This window comes from Oncorhynchus tshawytscha, linkage group LG34 (genome assembly GCF_018296145.1).
Source record: "Oncorhynchus tshawytscha isolate Ot180627B linkage group LG34, Otsh_v2.0, whole genome shotgun sequence".
In the NCBI taxonomy this organism is placed as follows: domain Eukaryota; kingdom Metazoa; phylum Chordata; class Actinopteri; order Salmoniformes; family Salmonidae; genus Oncorhynchus; species Oncorhynchus tshawytscha.
In genome coordinates this window covers 10,641,121-10,662,004 of record NC_056462.1, presented here as the reverse complement: position 1 = coordinate 10,662,004, position 20,884 = coordinate 10,641,121, and the positions used below count along the sequence as shown (strand labels likewise).

General features: G+C 41.5%; 2 protein-coding genes across 3 annotated transcripts in view; both read right to left on the bottom strand.

Moving 5' to 3' along the window:
• The window catches only part of LOC112231940 (zinc finger protein 583), a 969,163-nt gene that overhangs the window by 42,553 nt on the left and 905,726 nt on the right, over positions 1–20,884 (bottom strand). The window lies entirely within an intron of this gene.
• LOC121841788 (zinc finger protein 329-like) lies at positions 12,563–20,193 on the bottom strand. The gene is made up of 3 exons (XM_042311935.1): positions 17,803–20,193; positions 17,260–17,390; positions 12,563–14,296 (listed from the first exon to the last, which is right to left on the bottom strand). The coding sequence occupies exons 1-3, from the start codon at positions 18,062–18,064 to the stop codon at positions 13,118–13,120; spliced, it is 1,572 nt and encodes a 523-aa protein (XP_042167869.1). The 5' UTR covers positions 18,065–20,193; the 3' UTR covers positions 12,563–13,117.

Below are 20,884 nucleotides of genomic sequence, written 5' to 3'. Positions count from 1 at the left end.
TGTAATTTGATGTATACATTTTACTGCAAGAAATGCTTAATTGTGTAGGAGTTAATATGCAGTGCCTTAGACCAGAGCATTTCTCCTTTGCCAAAATAATCCGTCCACCAGAGCTGTTGCCAGAGAATTGAATAATAATTTCTCTACCATAAACTGCCTCCAACGTTGTTTTAGAGAATTTTGCATCACGTCCAACAGGCCTTACAAACGCAGACCATGTGTAACCATGGCAGCCCAGGAACTCAACATCCAGCTTCTTCGCCTATGGAATAGTCTGAGGGTGGGTGCTGAGGAATATTTATGTCTGTAACAAAGCTCTTTTTCGGGGGAAAACTTACGCTGATTGGCTGGGCCTGGGCCTGGCTCCACCCATGGCTGCCTCCCTGCCCAGTCATTTGAAAACCATAGATTAGGGTCTAATGAATTTATTTAAATGGACTGATTTCCTTATATGAACTGTAACTCAGTAAAATCTTTTTTACTGAAATTGTGGCATGTTTCAGTTATATTTTTGTCCAGTATATTAACTTGGGTCCCGCCTGAAGCCCGTGCTAGCAATATTGCAACATTGTATAAAATATTTGGGGCCCTTAGAGTTTCTTGAGCCAATGAGCTTGAGACAGCCACAGCTGTAGGCTATTTGAGCAAGGGATAAGAAGTAATCAGGTAAGCCTATTTTATCACGTTTCCACTGGATCAGAGAATGACATTTTAACCTTTCACACTAAAATACATTGAAGAATTGTCTTTCTCAGTCGATGTAAAAACAGACTTTGTTTGCTTCCTGTTTGAGGTGAAGGAAACATTGCTTTGAGAAGCTCCACAGGTCATTAGTGGTGGTGCTTTAAGCCAATCAGAAATACTATCAGATCCATAAATAGGCACATTCATATGTCTCTATTTGCCGCAGCCCATAGGCCTAGGCCTAGTTCTATGCTTAATCAGGTGCACGTCCTTTCTCAACATTGACAGGAGCGCTCCAAACAGAAGACAATGACTAAATTGACAAAACCTGTGAATGGAATGAAATAAACTAAACTTGTTTCTCACAAGCATAACATAGGTTGTGCGCTCTGCAAACAACGTGTCCACTCCGATAATGAGACCGTAAAAGACTGGAATAATATTATAGGCTATTGAATGTATTAACAAATTACCATAACCAAACAAACATTGTAGATTAGAAATTCTAGCAATTAACGGTAAATGTACTACTGCAATGGGGAATTGAAATACGCAAACAATGTATACAATTTAGTTATGAAACAATGATTGTGCACAAATTTGCAGGAGAGTGCGCATTGTGCATCTTAGCCACACCCCTTCTTCTTGGACTGTGCCATCCCCAGCCCTTAACGATTATAAGCATACCCATAACATGATGCAGCAACCATTATGCTTGAAAATATGGAGAGTGGTACTCAGTAATGTGTTTTATTGGATTTGCCCCAAACAATACATGTGAATTGCTTTGCCACATTTTTTGCAGTTTTACTTTAGAGCTTTGTTGCAAACAGGATGCATGTTTTGGAATAGTTTTATTCTGTACAGGCTTCCTTCTTTTCACTCTGTTAATTAGGTTAGTATTGTGGAGTAACTACAATGCTGTTGATCCATCCTCAGTTTTCTCCTATCACAGCCATTACACTCTGTACCTGTTTTAAAGTTACCAATGGCCTTATGGTGAAATCCCTGAGCGGTTTCATTCCTCTCCAGCAACTGAGTTAGGAAGGACGCCTGTATCTTTGTAGTGACTGGGTGTATTGATAAACCATCCAAAATGTAATTAATAACTTCACCATGCTCAAATGGATATTCAATGTCTGCTTTTTTAAAAATCCATCCACCAAATAGGTGCCCATCATTGCGAGGCATTGGAAAATCTCCCTGGTCTTTGTGGTTGAATCTGTGATTGAAATTACAGGGGCCTTACATTTAATTGTATGTGAGGGGTACAGAGATGAGAGCATGATTTCGCAATGACTAATTCCTATTATTGAACACAGAATGAGTCCAAAAAACGTATGTGATTTGTTAAGCACAGTTTTTACTCCTGAACTTATTTTGGCTTGACATAATAAATGGGTTGAATACTTATTGACTTAAGACAATTTCAAAAAACACATTTCCACTTTGACATTGAATCAATTTAAAATGTAGGCTGTAACAGAAAAAAATGTGAAAAAAGTCAAGGGGTGCTAATACTTTCTGAAGGCATTAAGTACTTTGAGGAAAAATGTATTTGCTATGACTGTGTTGTGGTTGTTTACAATGCATTCTCGTAAGAAAGCTGGGTAATGTCTCAACAAAAAAATCTGCATGAACTTGATAAAATAGGCATTTGTGAACATAATATAGCCGACACAGTACAAACACTATGTAACAGACATTTTAGGCTTATATATCACAATGTCTGGATGCAGTATTTTACCCAGGAATATTCAACACTGAAATCTGCTACTCTAGTTATTTCAAATGCGTCTGTGGATCTGTTCTGCTGACAATGAAAATTCATCTTTGTCTTTAATGCAGAATTTGATATAAACGTCAGAAGTTATTGAGTGGAATTGTTTTTCTGCTGGTCTATCCTGAGGTAGCTCCTTTCTGAGGACCTCTTCCTGGAAAAAGCCTTTCTCCGGTGTGGACTTTCATGTGCATCTTCAGCTGGTTCTGGTGGGAGAACCTGTTCTCACACTGTGGAGAAACCCTACAGCTGCCCCGTGTGGACACTCTGGTGCCTCTTCAGGTTGGACGAGTGGGAGAAGCCATCTGACACTGGGTACAGCTGAAAGGTTTTTTCCCACTGTGGATACTCTTATGTCTGATAAGGTTACTCCGGAAGGAGATGCTCTTGTAGCAGTTTGCACCTCTCCTTGGTGTGAACGGTCTGGTGCTCCTTCACATAGGTCGCCTCAGCGAAGCACTTCCCACATGTGGGGCAGGCGTATGGCTTGTCGGTGTCTGTCCTAATGCTCAGCCTCCCATGTTGTGACCCAATGACACCAGAGGAGGTAGAAGCAGGAGCCACCACCCTAAGGGGGTTAGTATTTGAGCTACGTCCTTGACCTCTTGTTTGGGTGTTGTTGGGATTGTGTGCTGTGTTATAGCATAAGTACCTCTTGTGATGAACACCCATCCTGACCTGGTCTGTATTGGTGGGGTAACCATAAGATAACTGAGAAAGGCTAGATCCAGACCTTCTATGAACCCATTCACCAGGCATTAGATGAGATCCTGAAGGAGAAAGACTTCCTGTTAGACTATCACCAGGGGTGTCTCCCACCACTCTCTCTGAAGGCTGAAGCCCAGGGTGACCTGCTCTGTTCATCATGGATATGGTGGTGTTTGTATCATAGGAACAGGAGGGTCTATCAGCCCCAGGCCCTGCTTCATCCCTGCACTGAGACTGTGAAGAGAAGGGTCTGGGCTGCAGACTGGATCCCTGACTGGAGCCTCTGTCTCTCTGATGACCACCTGTCCACTGGTTGTTCTGTGTGGTGGTGGAGTCTCTGTCCCTCGCGGTTCGGTCCTGGTTGTGACTCGGGATGGAAGAGTGATGGCTCCTGATCCAGGGTCCTGAAAAAAAAAGCCAGGGTTTGTGACCAGCCGATTCAGAGGTCCAGCAACACCGGATATCAGCAGGTCCTCATGGACTGCAGACTGTAAACACAAATTGAACAGAAAAGGGGTCTCCTGGTCGCGGCCGGCTGTGACAAAGCCTGGACTCGAACCCAGAATCTCTAGTGGCACAGCTAGCACTGCGATGCAGTGCCTTAGACCACTGCGCCACTTAGGCCTCCTAAGGCTTAGGCCTCCTAACACTGTGATTCAAACCTAACAATATGGAGCCATCTGAGTTTATTGTAAAATATTTCCATATGTCTTAATTCAAGAATGAAGTATAATGTTTTGGTTCGAATGAGAAGGGAAACTCAGTCACTGCAATTATAATTGTTTTTGTCAGCACAGAGTCAAGTCAGTATTTAAGTTCAACTAAATGGTCATACACTCATAATGTGAAGTAAAGTACTTTATTGCACAAAACCATACATGTGACAAGTAGAATAACTTTTCTCTCTATGGTAATATGACCTTTTCTGTAAATCTAGCACCCTTGCTTTGATAACATACATTTTAGAATACTTTGGAAAAGGTTCAACATTACATTACATTACACACACCTTCACTACTACATGACAATTAAACACGAATTAAGGCACTATCCTTATCTCACTATAAAACTCCAGCATCAACCTTAAGAGTCGACTTATGTCACTCTTCATCAGTGAAGCAGTTTTACAGACACCATCACACATCATCTACTCTGCCTCATCATACTCATTCTTTCCTCAGTTCACCTCATCCAGTTCCCTACTACATCCAAAACCAACAGAATTAACTGCACACTAACTAACTAGTACTACATGGAAAGATGTGGACTGTGGTATGAGGGAATGACAGAGGCTCTCCTCGTAGGAGACTGTTGCAGATGTGTGTGGTGGTCTCTCAGGCACTTATTGCTGCCGATGCATCACCCAGGTGGTGGATGTTCCAGCCTACCTACAGAGGAGGAGGTGGTGTGTACTGCAGAGACAGATGTGCCTGATAAAGCTCAGGGCCTGTCTGACTGATGTCTCCCTGTACCATCAACGCCGACTCCAGTCAAGCTACTCCTTTACTGAACTGCATCATCATCATCATCTAGCTGTGGAAGACCGTCTCCCATGAACTGCCAGCTCCCTGAATTTGTTTTAGTTTTTAAAAGAGACTGAGATTATGTATGAAAAGCGCTATATAAAATAAATGAATACATGTATTGTTATTATTAGTAGTATTACTACTTATCACCATACACTAATCATTTTCTGCTGGTGTATCCTGAGGTAGCTTCTCTCTGTGTTGTTTCAACAAAGAGAGGAGCTCCCCGTCCCCACGTACCAAATCTACGCCTCGCCCTGGTCTCAGCCAGTCTGTTGTTATGGATATGTTGTTTTGTGTTTCTGGTTGTGGTTAACAGTGTTGTTCCCCAGCCCAGACTTCAGGATACTGTCCCATCCACTGACCTCCACTATGTCACCTCTGGTCCAGCCCTGCTCAGTGATGTCATCCCCTGAGTCAATTATCTGGTCAAGTTCATACATTATGTGTGTTTTTGTATGTAAACACAAGTTCATTTCTCTCTTACCTTGATTTTTTTGTTGTTGTCAAGTTCATACATTATAATGTGTGGTTTTGTATGTAAACATACATTGTGTTGATTTCATTTTATGGAGGAAGGAAAAAAAATTGCCAGGCGCATCACTATTCCCATTGAAGATCTATTACTGTATGTAGGTTATATGTATTACTATTCCCATTGAAGATCTATTACTGTATGTAGGCTATATGTATTTCTCCCTTACCTTGATCCCCATCTTTAGTCCACTCAGCAGATCAATGCTCTCTGGTCCGTCTCCTCTTTGACCAGCAGCAGATCAGGCTTCCCATCCTCCATGTCTACTGACTGTAAGAGATACAGAGTGAGAGGATGTTGGATCAAGATATCTGATATGAGCACCCTGCTATGGAGCATCTTTTGATTGGGCAATGCAAGCACATTTTATACTATGCAAACGTATTAGTTGATTTGATTACTTGACAATCTTTAATGGTTTGATAATTCAAAGGCACAGTCCCACACTTAAGACTAAATCAATCAATCAAGACCTGGACCCATATCTACAAAGAGTCTCAGAGTAGAAGTTCTGATCTAGGATCTTTCCATAAAATCTTATTCAGTATAAGCTAAAAGGCAAAACTGACCTTAGATCAGCACTCCTACTCAGAGGCTTTGTGGATACGGCCCGACCTAATACCATTCAGACAGTAGTTCTCACAGTGGCCTCACCTCAGTAAGACTGTGTGTGGTCCTGTGCTGCTCAGCTGGTGCCTCTTTGGGTGCAGGTGTAGTCTGGTTGTCCTCCATGACCATGGTCCCCTCAGGGTTCTCCAGACCCTCCTCCTCCCCCAGCAGCACCTCTGGACCCTCCTCCTGGAAGAGAGAGGTGGTACAAATTACACAGACAGTGGTATGCGGGTTTGTTCACCCGCACCAGCAAGCAATTGCTGATAACCCATCCGCCTGACCATATGTGATAAAGTGAAAATCAGAGGCCCCATACCCGACCATAACCGTAAATATAGAAAATGCACTATAGGCTAGTCAGAGACGGCAAAAATGTTTTTGACAGGGGGTGTCTTGTTTTTTTTTGCCTGATTCTGCTTATAATTTCCAACATTTTGGTATGATATGTTAGTCAACTTGTCAATAATTATACTGAACAAAAATATAAATGCAAAATGCAGCAATTTCAAAGATTTTACTGAGTTACAGTTCATATAAGGAAATCAGTCAATTGAAATAAATAAATTAGGCCCTAATCTATGGATTTCACATGACGGCAGGGGCACAGCCATGGATGGGCCTTGGAAGGCATAGGCCCACCCACTTGGGAGCCAGGCCCAGCCAATCAGAGTGAGTCCCCCTCCCCCTCCGTGGTCTGCGGTTCTGAGGCCGGTTGGACTTACTGCCAAATTCTCTAGAACGGAGGCGGCTAACGGTAGAGAAATGAACATTAAATTCTCTGGCAACAGCTCCGGTGGACATTCCTGCAAACAGTATGCCAATTGTGCACTCTCACTAAATAAATAATATTAGATAAATCATATTTTTGTGCCAATGGAACATTTCTGGGAGTTGTTATTTCAGCTCATGAAACATGGGACCAACGCTTTATTTGTTGCATTTATATTTTTCTTCAGTGTAGAAAGAAGAGAAGCTGCTTGTGTCATTACATGTTGCCGTAGAAGACAAAATAAACCATTGTTCACCAGAATGTCATAAATCGATTGAAGCATTCATTCTATCTAGTTGACATCAGTGAAGTTCTCTGTCATCTCTGTTTCTTTCACAAAGCAAAGACTTTCAGGGACCGGGGAGAAAATGCAATAACAAAAAAAAAACAGGAATGAATTTCTCAGCAAAATTTCCAAATTACATTAGTTTGACCGGTTGTTAGGAAATTGAAAGCTGTGACAATGAGGTTTCTGATAAGATTTCAGTTTGGCATGGATGCATATTTTGTGGTTGAAATAATATCAGCTTTTATGATGCTGAAAAAGATTGCACCTCTATAGACAGTATCGAACTGCGCATTCGCATTCCCTCAAGATGCTAAAATAAATATTTATTCAACCCTGTTCTGAAGTCAAATTATTATTTATCTTTTTACCTACATTTTCTGTGTCATTTTATTGTCAGAAATGCTTATAGTGCCTTCGGAAAGTATTCAGACCCCTTGACTTGTTCCACATTTTGTTACATTACAGCCTTATTCAAAAATGGATCAAATAAATAAAAATCCTCAGCAATCTACACACAATACCCCATAATGACAAAGCGAAAGTTATTTACACATTTTCGCAAATTTATTAAAAACAGATACCTTATTTACATACAGTACCAGTCAAAGGTTTGGACACACCTACTCATTCAAGGGTTTTCTTAATTTTTACTATTTTCTACAATTGTAGAATAAAAGTGAAAACAAACTATGAAATAACACATATGGAATCATGTAGTAACCCAAAAATAGTTCAATTAAAATATAAATCAAATCAAATTTTATTTGTCACATACACATGGTTAGCAGATGTTAATGCGAGTGTAGCGAAATGCTTGTGCTTCTAGTTCCGACAATGCAGTAATAACCAACAAGTAATCTAACTAACAATTCCAAAACTACTGTCTTATACACAGTGTAAGGGGATAAAGAATATGTACATACGGATATATGAATGAGTGATGGTACAGAGCAGCATAGGCAAGATACAGTAGATGGTATCGAGTACCGTATATACATATGAGATGAGTATGTAAACAAAGTGGCATAGTTAAAGTGGCTAGTGATACATGTATTACATAAGGATGCAGTCGATGATAGAGTACAGTATATACGTATGCATATGAGATGAATAATGTAGGGTAAGTAACATTATATAAGGTAGCATTGTTTAAAGTGGCTAGTGATATATTTACATCATTTCCCATCAATTCCCATTATTAAAGTGTCTGGAGTTGAGTCAGTGTCAGTGTGTTGGCAGCAGCCACTCAATGTTAGTGGTGGCTGTTTAACAGTCTGATGGCCTTGAGATAGAAGCTGTTTTTCAGTCTCTCGGTCCCAGCTTTGATGCACCTGTACTGACCTCGCCTTCTGGATGATAGCGGGGTGAACAGGCAGTGGCTCGGGTGGTTGATGTCCTTGATGATCTTTATGGCCTTCCTGTAACATCGGGTGGTGTAGGTGTCCTGGAGGGCAGGTAGTTTGCCCCCGGTGATGCGTTGTGCAGACCTCACTACCCTCTGGAGAGCCTTACGGTTGTGGGCGGAGCAGTTGCGGTACCAGGCGGTGATACAGCCCGCCAGGATGCTCTCGATTGTGCATCTGTAGAAGTTTGTGAGTGCTTTTGGTGACAAGCCAAATTTCTTCAGCCTCCTGAGGTTGAAGAGGCGCTGCTGCGCCTTCTTCACGATGCTGTCTGTGTGAGTGGACCAATTCAGTTTGTCTGTGATGTGTATGCCGAGGAACTTAACTTGCTACCCTCTCCACTACTGTTCCATCTATGTGGATAGGGGGGTGTTCCCTCTGCTGTTTCCTGAAGTCCACAATCATCTCCTTAGTTTTGTTGAGTCTATATTTGAGTCTTCAACGAAGTCACCATTTGCCTTGATGACAGCTTTGCACACTCTTGGCATTCTCTCAACCAGCTTCATGAGGTACCTGGAATGCATTTCAATTAACAGGTGTGCCTTGTTAAAAGTTACTTGTGGAATTTCTTTCATTCTTAATGTGTTGTGACAAGGTATGCATGGTACAAAGAAGATAGCCCTATTTGGTAAAAAAACAAGTCCAAGTGATTAGCTTAATCAGGCAATATTACAGAGAAATTATTTTATAGAAAAGCATGTCATATCACTTAATCCGGCATAGCCAAAGACACGACAACTATGAGACTCGAAATTGAGCTGAGGTGCATCCTGTTTCCATTGATCAACCTTGAGATGTTTCTATAACTTGATTGGAGTACAGCTGTGGTAAATTCAATTGTTTGGACATTACTTGGAAAGGCACACAACTGTCAATATAAGGTCCCACAGTTATTAGTGCATGTCAGAGCAAAAACTAAGCCATGAGGTCGAAGAAATTGTCCGTAGATGCTCCGAGACAGGATTGTGTCAAGGCACAGATCTTGGGAAGGGTATCAAAACATTTCTGCAGCATTGAAGGTCCCCAAGAACTCAGTGGCCATCATTCTTAAATGGAAGAAGTTTGGAGCTAAACTAAGCAATCTGGCCACACTAAGCAATCGGGGGGAGAAGGGTCTTGGTCAGGGAGGTGACCGAGAACCCGATGGTCACTCTGACTGAGCTCTAGAATTCCTCTGAGGAGATGGGAGAAACTTCCAGAAGGACAACCATCTCTGCAGCACTCCACCAATCAGGCCTTTATGGTAGAGTGGCCAGACGGAAGCCACTCCTCAGTAAAAGGCCCGATGGCTGGCATGGAGTTTGCCAAAAGGCACCTAAAGGATTCTGACCATGAGAAACAAGATTCTCTGGTCTGATAAAACCAAGATTGAACTCTTTGGCCTGAATGCCAAGTCTGGAGGAAACCTGGCACCATCCCTACGGTGAAGCATGGTGGTGGCAGCATCATGCGGTGGGGATGTTTTTCAGTGGCAGGGACTGGGAGACTAGTCAGTATTGAAACAAAGCTGAACGGAGCAAAGTACAGAGAGATCTTTGATGAAAACCTGCTCCAGAGCACTCAGGATCTCAGACTGGGGCGAAGGTTCACCTTCCAACAGGACAACGACCCTAAGGACACAGCCAAGACAACGCAGGAGTGGCTTCGGGACAAGTCTCTGAGTGGCCCAGCCAGAGCCCTGACTTGAACCTGATCGAATATCTCTGGAGAGACCTGAAGATAGCTGTGCAGCGATGCTCCCCATCCAACCTGACAGAGCTTGAGAGGATCTGCAGAGAATTGGAGAAACTCCCCAAATACAGGTGTGCCAAACTTGAAGCGTCATACCCAAGAAGACTCAATGCTGTAATCGCTGCCAAAGGTGCTTCTACAAAGTACTGAGTAAAGAGTCTGAATACTTATGTAAATGTGATGTTTTTTTATTTGTAATAATTTGCAAACATTTCTAAAAACCTGTTTCTTTTGTCATTATGGGGTATTGTGTGTAGATTGAGGGGAAAAAACGATTTAATAAATTTTAGAATAAGGCTGTATTGTACCAAAACGTGGAAAAAGTCAAGGGGTCTGAACACTTCCCGAAGTCACTGTAATTCTGCAGGAGTTAATATTAAGGCTATGTGAGAGTTTACAGTCAGTGTCCAGATTTCAGTCTCCATTGAACCCATCTGAACAGTAAGCAATAGTTCCCTTGACCTGTAATAGGCCTATTTGAAGTCCCAGTCTTCTGACTGTCACATTTGTGTAGCGCGCATAACATAACATCTGCTATCATCCTCTTTTACCGCTAAACCAAATCTTTCCCAAACATTACTTTTCAAGCTTTCCCTCCTCTTAATTTTCAACAATCCATTTCGCAGCTTTAGCCTCCATGGATCAACGTTAAAAGATGGACTACGCATAAATCTCTCCGCCATTTTCTGATTGCTAAAATTGTAATAGTTTGCCTAATTTCAGTTTGTGACAAAACAAGCAAGTATAGTGTAGAGAATCATTGCACCATCTAAACCGCTGAGATATACATTTTCCATAACCAAAAATGTTGAATTTCCAGCTTTTTGAAATGAAAGTAAAAGACGCAAAAATGAAACTTAAAATCGCGAAGTATAGATCTAGCACAAATAGAACATATCTACCGCTTCTTAAACTTGCTTTAAATGAGTGACAGGTCGATAACACACATTTCTATGTGAATTTGGTTGGGTAGAGTTGCAGGTTTAAACTTTTCTTCCCCTTGCTGTATAGGCTGTTTGGTGTGCATACAATTAAAGCTTAGGCTTACACACTAAAGCCAGATATGTTTTTCTTTTTTGTGCTGGCAAAACGCACAAAAGTGCTGTTTTAATGAATGCTTACGAGCCTGCTGCTGCCTATCATCGCTCAGTCAGACTGCTCTATCAAATATCAAATCATAGACTTAATTATAACATAATAACACACAGAAATACCAGCCTTTTGTCATTAATATGGTCGAATCCGGAAACTATCATTTCGAAAACAAAACATTTATTTCAGCGAAATACTGAACCGTTACGTATTTTATCTAACGGATGGCATCTCCAAGTCTAAATATTGCTGTTACATTGTACAACCTTCAATGTTATGTCATAATAACGTAGAATTCTGGCAAATTAGTTCGCAACGAGCCAGGCGGCCCAAACTGTTGCATATACCCTGACTCTGCGTGCAATGAACGCAAGAAGTGACACCATTTCACCTGGTTAAAATTGCCTGCTAACCTGGATTTCTTTTCACCTGGTTAAAATGGCCTGCTAACCTGGATTTATTTTAGCTAAATATGCAGGTTAAAAAATATATACTTCTGTGTATTGATTTTAAGAAAGGCATTGATGTTTATGGTTAGGTACAGTCGTGCAATGATTGTGCTTTTTTTTTAAATGCGCTTTTGTTAAATCATCCCCCATTTGGCGAAGTTGGCTGTCTTTGTTAGGAAGAAATGGTCTTCACAGTTTGCAATGAGCTAGGCGGCCCAAACTGCTGCATATACCCTGACTGTTGCAAGAGAAGTGACACAATTTACCTAGTTTAAAGAAATTCATGTTAGCAGGCAATATTAACTAAATATGCAGGTTTAAAAATATATACTTGTGTTTTGATTTTAAGAAAGGCATTGATGTTTATGGCTAGGTACATGTTGGAGCAATAACAGTACTTTTTCGCGAATGCGCACCGCATCGATTATATGCAACGCAGGACACGCTAGATAAACTAGTAATATCATCAACCATGTGTAGTTAACTAGTGATTATGATTGATTGATTGTTTTTTATAAGATACGTTTAATGCTAGTTAGCAACTTACCTTGGCTTCTTACTGCATTCGCGTAACAGGCAGGCTCCACGTGGAGTGCAATGAGAGGCAGATGGTTAGAGCGTTGGACTAGTTAATCGTAAGGTTGCAAGATTGTATCCCAGAGCTGACAAGGTAAAAATCTGTCGTTCTGCCCCTGAACAAGGCAGTTAACCCACCGTTCCTAGGCCATCATTGAAAAAAAGAATGTGTTCTTAACTGACTTGCCTAGATAAATAAAGGTGTAAAAAAATAAAAAAAATGTTAAAAAAAAATATTGGCCAAAATCGGTGTCCAAAATTCCGATTTCTGATTGTTATGAAAACTTGAAATCGTCCCTAATTAATCGACCATTCCGATTAATCGGTCGACCTATAATTCTGACATTTTACATTCTTAAAATAAAGTGATGATCCTAACTGACCTAAGACAGGGAATTTTTAGGAGGTTTAAATGTCAGGAACTGTGGACAACTGAGTTTAATGTGTAAGGTGTATGTAAACTTCGACTTCAACTGTACATGTCATGTCTCAACTAAAAATTTGCATGAATTTGATAAACTGCATTAATATACTCATTAAAAGTGTCTTGGGGGGAAATTAAGTAGTTAAATAGGCATTTGTGAACATCATATAGTCTACACAGTACAAACACAATATGTCACAGACTCTTTAGGCTTATATATATATATATATATATATATCACACAATGTCTGGATGAAATATTCTACTCAGATATATTCAACACTGAAACCTGTTACTGTCGTTAATCCAAATGCATCTGTGGTTCTTTTCTGCTGACAACAATGAAAATTAATCTTGGTCTTTAATGCAGGGTTTGATCTAAACGTCAGAAGCAATGAAGTCGAATGGTGACTTTCTATGTCATAGAGTGGAATGTTTTTTCTGCTGGTGTATTCTGAGGTCGCTCCTCTCTGAGAACCTCTTCCCGCATTGCGTACAGGCAAACGGCCTCTCTCCCATGTGGACCTATAGGTGCATCTTCAGCTGGTGCTGGTGGGAGAACTTCTCACACTGGGGGCAGCTGTATGATTCTCCCCTGTGTGGACCCTCTGGTGTCTCTTCAGGTTGAATGAGTGGGAGAAACTGGCCCGGCACAGGTGGCAGACGAATGGTTTCTCCCCTGTGTGGACCCTCTGGTGTCTCTTCAGTGTGCCAGCCTCTGCGAAGCGCATGTGACACTGGGCACAGCTGAAGGGTTTCACCCCTGTGTGGACCCTCTGGTGGATCTCCACCTTCTGGGGGCAGCTGAAGCCTTTGTTACAGAACATGCAGAGGAACTGTTTCTTTTTACTAGCCCCTGATGTTGCTCCCCTTTCCTGAACCTGGGCTCTAGCCCTTTCGTTTGAGTTCAATACCTGATCGAAAAGGACGCGGTTATGTGAATCGGAAGGCCCCATTGATGTGAACACTGGGTCGCGATCCCTGAGCGTGTGTAAAGGGGAGTGGGTTGCGACATTTGGATTTGTCTCTAAACTTTCCCTATAATCTAAGAAATCTCTGCCCTGTGAGTATCCATCTCCTAGGTGACTATCTGCATTCCATGTGGGAGGAGTATTACCCTCTACTTTCACAGTCACCTCATCTACCACTATAACCTCCCCTTTCTTATCTAGGCACCCTTCAGAGTATACACTACTACTGTACCGGTTCCAGTCCTCTCTAGACTGATCAGTCTGTGTCTCTAAACCCAAAGCCATGTTGACAGGTTCCATCTCTGGGGTGTAAGAACAAGACGGATCATTGCCAGCTTCTGTCGCGTCACCTGAGTCCAGATGGGAATGAACTGTCCTCAAGTCATCGTAAAGTAAATACTCTGAGGCGGGAGCAGGAGGACAGCCCAGTCTCCCCAGCCCCAGTCTCTCTGTGTCTGATCTGTGGTCAGATCCTGTGTGTAAGAGCCTTTTTGTGACAGTTAAAGTCTCTGTGTCCGTCTCTCTCTTGAGGACGCCGTTCGGCTTTCCACTGACCTCCGCGATGCTGTGTAGGGTCCTGGGCTGGGGCGTGGCGGCGGTGGATAGGTCCTCAGTGACTACAGGGTGCGCCACTCCAGCCGCTGCTCCAGTCTGGATGTTTCTGCTGTGTTGTGGGTCGTCTCCTTCAGTCCTCTCCTGCTTGACCAGAGATGATCCTCCAGGACCTGCAGCTTCTGCATCTGCAGACTGACAAGAAGAGAGGACTTTATTAAGGGTACATGAGTAGAATTGGATAACAATGTCGTCGCAGTGTTTCCTCTGGCAAAATTAGTAGCAGTGGGGGGAAAAGGTTGAATTATAATCCAAAATGAATTAAAATAAAATGATACTGACACCATCTAAAATATAATTTATACCTTCATAAATGGGCCCCAATAACATATTTGTACAATTATTTGTTTAAATTATTTTAGGGCTGACCCCATTTAGTCGACTGATCAATCGTCTGGTCTATAGGCTGTTGGTCGACCGAGATTTCTTTAGTCGAGCAGTCTAAATGTTTCGTTTTTTTCATGGTGCACAAGACACCTGTCTGATTCACGCCTGTTTCATCCATTGCAGAGGCCACGGGGATGGCACAGTCCATCACTCTAAGACATGTGATACTGAAGTTGTATATGGCTATATTATGTAAAAATAAATGGTGCAACACTAATAAATCAAATAATATTTTTAGAACAAATGCACTTTCTCCCGTGTTGGATACAGTCGCTGTCCACATAATCTTCAGTGCGCCGTAGAATTGGCGCCTTTCCCTATGTTGTTATGTGCATAATAGCTAAATTGACCAGCATATTGGGATTGAAAACCCATGCAGCGGAGGCAACAGCAGCAGAGATCAGGAAACAGCCCTTGCCTTAGCCTAATTGTTTAAGAGAGTTGAGGAGAGAGGAAACCCCAACATGTTGGATAAAGCAATTTCACTGATTCGGCTGTTTTTAATGCTATGCTGTAATAAAGGCTTTAAAAACGTTTTTTTTTTGTTACAACAGACTGGCATTTCTTATTTATTTAGTGTTGTTTACACTGTTCCAAACAGCCAGGAAAATAATATTGTAATCTAACAACACCTGTTTGTCACACATAATATGCAAGCAGCGCTCACTCCTATACCCTACACTTTCTTGAACTTCTTATTGTTATTATTACAATTATTATTATGATCATCATTATAATACGTAATGTCATTATCATTAGTCGTCTTTGTATAGTAGCCTTGTATAGTAGCCTTGTATAACCACCAGCTACAGACTTAAGAGCACATCCTGTTTAGTCTTAATACGTAACTTACTTAGCCCTATATTTCAATATATAGGCTACCGTATAATCAATCAATGAGTCCCTTGTTCATGCCATCACACAGCATACGAGACATTCATGCTTTGGAATGCAATCAAGCATTTTAGTTTTAAATTAAATAACAAAGGCAGCTTTGAATAATTAGCCTAAACAAAAAATAAACTCCAATTCACAAATGCATGCAACTGTTTTTAGTCTGCTGTAATAAAGAATTTATAAATCATTAGTGTTGTTATTTAGTGTTGTTTACACTGTTCAAATGGTCAGAAAAAATAATAATATTGTAATCTAACAGCAACTGTTTGGCACACATAACTCACGCAGTGCTTGCTCCTAGACCCTCATTTTTATTGATCTCCAATAGCTTCCACAACTAAGTCAAATGTCTTCCACAGATCTGACTTCCCCTTTACCTCCTGAACAACCAGTAAACATTCACCCATATTTTTCACATCCTCCGCATCCATTTTGCTGTCACTTGTTACTGTGTTCGTAGTTTGTTATAACCAATTTATTGACATCATTATGATTGGCTATAGGTCAGGCCCTATTGGTTGCATGTGATGCTTACATGTTTCACGTAAAGAGAGCAAGGGTTGAGGGAATAGGGAATGTTTTTCCTAAACAAATTAGGGATTTCATTCAAATAACTTTTCAGTCAGAAACAAGTAAGAAACTAAATGGCTGAAATGAGATTGCAGCATCAGCAGCGACAGCGCAATAAACACATGCTGTGTCTCTGGTGCCTTTTCACTGCAGTAGGGAGCCAGTCACACAGGCACTCCATGTCTTTTTTTTTTGCACAGTGTGATCATCAGGATCTTGAGTAATTTGTGTGTCTTAATTATTTAATCAAACAATGTGCTTAAAGCATTAGATAAGCTTTATTAAAAAAATATGGAAAAATAAGTTTAAACATTTCAACCAATCAATTGAATATTTTAGCTAGTTAGCATCCTATTGCTGAATTGTATGTCCCATAAAACATGAATGACACAGCAAATATAATATAGGCCTACCTCTTATGATAACTTGGAGTACCCCCAGAAACCATTTCATGTCACAGTACCCCCCCCAACACTTTCCCTGGTTGCCACTACTCTTGCTCAACTAAAAATGTTATCTGTCTCATCAAAAAAAAAGTAAGTAATTCCCCAAAAATATTTTGAGGAAGGGTTGTGTTTTACCCCAAGTTACCCTACAATTGATCCGTGTTACATTTAGCCCCACTCTCCCGTATACACTCACAGGGAATTGGAGCAGGAATGTGCTTAACCATGCCACTGCTAAAAACTATGGGTTTAAAATTGTGCAGTTCATTAAGGAGTTGAGAAATAAATAAAGTTGGAATGGAAAATTGGGATCTCTGTTTTTAACAAAGGACATTACAACTGCTGTTTTCCCAGTATTTGCAATAATTGTTATGCATTGACTGCCTATCAGAATTAATGTTTTTCGCCCTATGGCACTCATAACTTGAATGCGCCTCAAGAGGAATATCTCTCTGGCATAGAACACACAACAACAAGCCGACTAGGTAAAGAGAAACTATTCTAATATGGGGTTGTCATGCATTACTCGTTTTGTTTGCAGAGGCAAAGTAAATGTGTACTGTTCTAGAATCTTTAAAGTGCGCCTAGGCAGACATATTCTTTTCATGTTCCATATTTCTTTGCTGTTGCGCAGCGCCACAGATAAATGACTGCAGCGAAAACACTGTCAGAGAAGTCTCACAAGCTCCTCTATGGCAGATACATGTAAGCAAGTGAATAGCTGAGATGAGCCTTTCTAAAATAAATGGGCCACATTTGATTAACAAAGTAATTTTTTTTTTACACTATTACACTAACCTCAATCATGATAACGTGCTGGGTTGAGGTTCCACTCCCCTCATCAACAGTGATTGGTTGGTCATCTCGCCATGTATTGTGTCCGGCTGGCTTCACAATGCTCCTGTGGCCTAGAGTGAGATGTCCTTCACCTAAGAGAGTGATTGGGGGAAAGACGTGGTTAGGTTAGGTATTGTCAATGCTCAACGGTATATTGTACACCATTGATAATGTCTCGAATTGGCAAGGATGTAAGGTAACACTTATAACTCATTGATATACTATTTATTGATTGATGTAATATGTTCCATGCATTACATTGTTTTCATTGGGTAAATATTACGAAGTGCAGTAAACAAAAATCTGGTTATAATATGATAGTGTCTTTGCGCAAGACAGCCAAGTATTCTGGGGAGTTATTGCATACTTTTTAAAAAACTTACCAATATCCAATTCTGGTTAACCATCTACACTACAGTACGTGTTTAACACATCTAAGGTCACACATGCGCAGAGGGGATTGGGGCGACATGCAGCGCAACTTCGGCCTTCTGCTAAATGTACCTCTTGCCATTCCTCTGTATCGGTCGAGGATCTTGACACTTCTAGGACGAATGGTCCTCTCTGCGCGCTCCCGTGACACCTTCAGTTCCAGCAGCTGTAGTTTCCTCCGCAATGCCCTGTTTTCTTTCTGGCTTTGAGTAATTTCCAAACGAAATACTGCATAGTCGTCATCTACGAGTTTACAGATCTCTGCCACAGCGGCATTCGCTAGCACCTCCATGACGGAGGCTATTTGAGTGTGAAAAACCACACAGTTAGCCATTGTTAGCAGCTAGCTAGCCTTACCTAGAACATCTAGCAACCGAGTCCTGTCTCCAACGGGAAATAAACACTACCTGAGGTAAGTATGTAATTCTGTGCAGTTAGGCATATTTTGAGTTCCAAGGTGTTAATAAACGTCTAAATAACAATAATAAAAACGCTATCGTGATAATTGTTTTGGGTAACTGTTCACTTCCGCTTACACTGAAGAGAAAGAATCTTATTGGTTGGCATAGCTCAAAGGCTGTGGTTAACTGAAAAAGGTATGCGCCTTGTTCTTTGAAATACGGTACTGATTATTACGTTACATATCAAATCTCCTGTTCGTGATCACTATCTTTCAAGTTCAGAGAATACTTGTTTAGAACGAACAGTGTGTTAGCAAGAATAGAGTTGAAAATAATTACTTTATTCAATCTACTCAGTAAATATTCAAGTCCTTGTTCTAGCCTAGGCTTACGGTCGCTGTAAAAACAGGTATTTACACAAGCCTGTTTCAAATGACAAGTTAACAAAGTATTAATTAATGAGGGGTATGTGGTTAATTACCCTCTTATCCCAAGACACTTCACATAACAATAATATTTCTGCTAAAAATAGTTCCCAGACATCCCCTGCATACCTTCTCAAATCAAATCGGCCACATAGATATAATTGCAAGTGCAGCGAAATGCTTGTGCTTCTAGTTCCGACAGTGCAGCAATATCTAACATGTAGTCTAACAATTCCACAACTACCTAATACACACAAATCTAAGTAAGGAATGGAATAAGAGTATATACATATAAATATATGGATGAGCAATGAAAGAGCGTTAGTTATTTAACATAGATAATTAAGATGTATTATCTGCATAATATGCTAATATGATAGTTATTAGAATGCAACCCTTTGGACTCTGGTGTTGGCAGTTGCACTTCCTCCCTCAGCTGGGGCTCAGTCACCTGGGGCCCATAGAGGGGAGAAGTCAGGCTTGTCTTTCACATGTCCCTGGGGCTTTGCAAAATATCAGAAAGAGAAGAGGACAGGAGGGACCATTGTCTTTATATGTGAATGTGTCTTTATCTATTTTTCAAACCATGTGAAGGAATGGCGTGATTAATGGGGAACCAATGACTTGTCTCCACAATGTCTGTGCGCCAGTCACTCGCTCCTTTGGCCTTGGGGAAGATAAGGTTTGAGAAAAGATGTGTAGGGTAGTGTCTGGAACCATTGTATGTCATCTCTGATGTTACACCTATCCTGGGATAGTGTATGACCTAGAGGCTCACTCCCCTCAGTGAGCTTCTCCAGGTGTGTGGTCAAGAAGGGGTTTTACTTGAGATGGGAGTATCTGGAGTTAACAATTGATTTATGCCAATAGAATGAGTTGGTGTTTTTGTGCTATGAAGTACCAGGAACGAGATCGGAGCCTCGTCTTAGGGGCCAAACTGAACAATAAGAACAGTCTTCATAGCAAATGCTATCTGGCTGCGGGATACTCCTCTCACTGTGTGACCCATTCCACACATCTGTTGTTTGTCATGTCGACTAGGGTGTGGATCTTTGCTATAAAAGAATTTAGTAGCCTTTGTGTCGTGGCTCTCAACAAATCATCTGAGGGTGGTTTGTCGACCAGCCATCGCTGTTGCAGAGCTCTCACTAATAAAGATTCAGTTTAAGTATAACTCTGACTTGTGTGATAAGTTTGTCTCTGCTCATTTGATAATATAGAAATTAACCATCACAAGCGGCATAGGCAGGATGCAATAAAATACAGTATATACATATGAGATGAGTAATGCAAGATATGTAAACATTATTAAAGTGTCTAGTGATTAATTTATGAAAGTGGCTAATGATTTAGTCTGTATGTAGGCAGTACCCTCTCTGTGTCAGTGATGGCTGTTTAACAGTCTGACGGCCTTGAGATAGAAACTGTTTTTCAGTCTCTCGGTCTCAGCTTTGATGCACTTGTACTGACCTCGCCTTCTGGATGGTAGCGGGGTGAACAGGCAGTGGCTTGGGTGGTTGTTGTCCTTCATCTTTTTGGCTTCCTGAAACATCTGGTGCTGTGGGTGTCCTGGAGGGCAGGTAGTTTGCCCCCGGTGATGCGTTGTGCAGACCACATCATCCTCTGGAGAGCCTTGCGGTTGTGGGCGGTGCGGTTGCCGTACCAGGTGGTGATACAGCCCGACAGAATGCTTTGAATTGTGCATCTGTAAAAGCTTGTGAGGGTTTTAGGTGACAAGCCAAACTTCTTCAGCCCCCTGAGGTTGAAGAGGCGCTATTGCGCCTTCTTCACCATGCTGTCTGTATGGGTGTACCATTTCAGTTTGTCTGTGATGTGTACGCCGAGGAACTTTCCACCTTATCCACTGCTGTCCTGACGATGGGGGGGTGCTCCCTCTGAATCCCAGGGTCATCTGCTCTGCTCATCAGGGATACTGTGGTGTTTGTATCATAGGAACAGGAGGGTCTATCTATCAGCCCCATTCCCTGCTCCATCCCTGCACTGAGACTGTGAAGAGAAGGGTCTGGGCTGCAGACTGGACACCCCCCAGTCTCTCTGATGACCACCAGGCGTGAGGTTGTACAGTCCACCTGTCCACTGGTTGTGTTCTATGTAGTGGTTGTGGTGGAGTCTCTGTCCTTTGCGGTTGGGACCGGTGTTCTGACTCGGGAAGGAAGAGCGACATCTTCTGATCCATGGTCCTGACTAGTTGCTTCATAGATCCAGTCTCTTCCGCCAGTAACACCAGATCAGCAGGTCTTCATTGACTACAGACTGCAAACAAATATTGCACGGAAAAGCATAAAGCTTTATATAAGAAACTTTGCT

Bases quoted from the DNA above. Each gene is read 5' to 3' on its own strand.
- LOC121841788 (XM_042311935.1), bottom strand. From the start codon at position 18,064: ATGGCTAACTGTGTGGTTTTTCACACTCAAATAGCCTCCGTCATGGAG. The intron at 17,391-17,802 runs GTACATTTAGCA...TCACTCTCTTAG, and splicing joins ATACAGAGGAATGGCAAGAG to GTGAAGGACATCTCACTCTA. The intron at 14,297-17,259 runs GTTAGTGTAATA...TCTTCTTGTCAG, and splicing joins AGCACGTTATCATGATTGAG to TCTGCAGATGCAGAAGCTGC.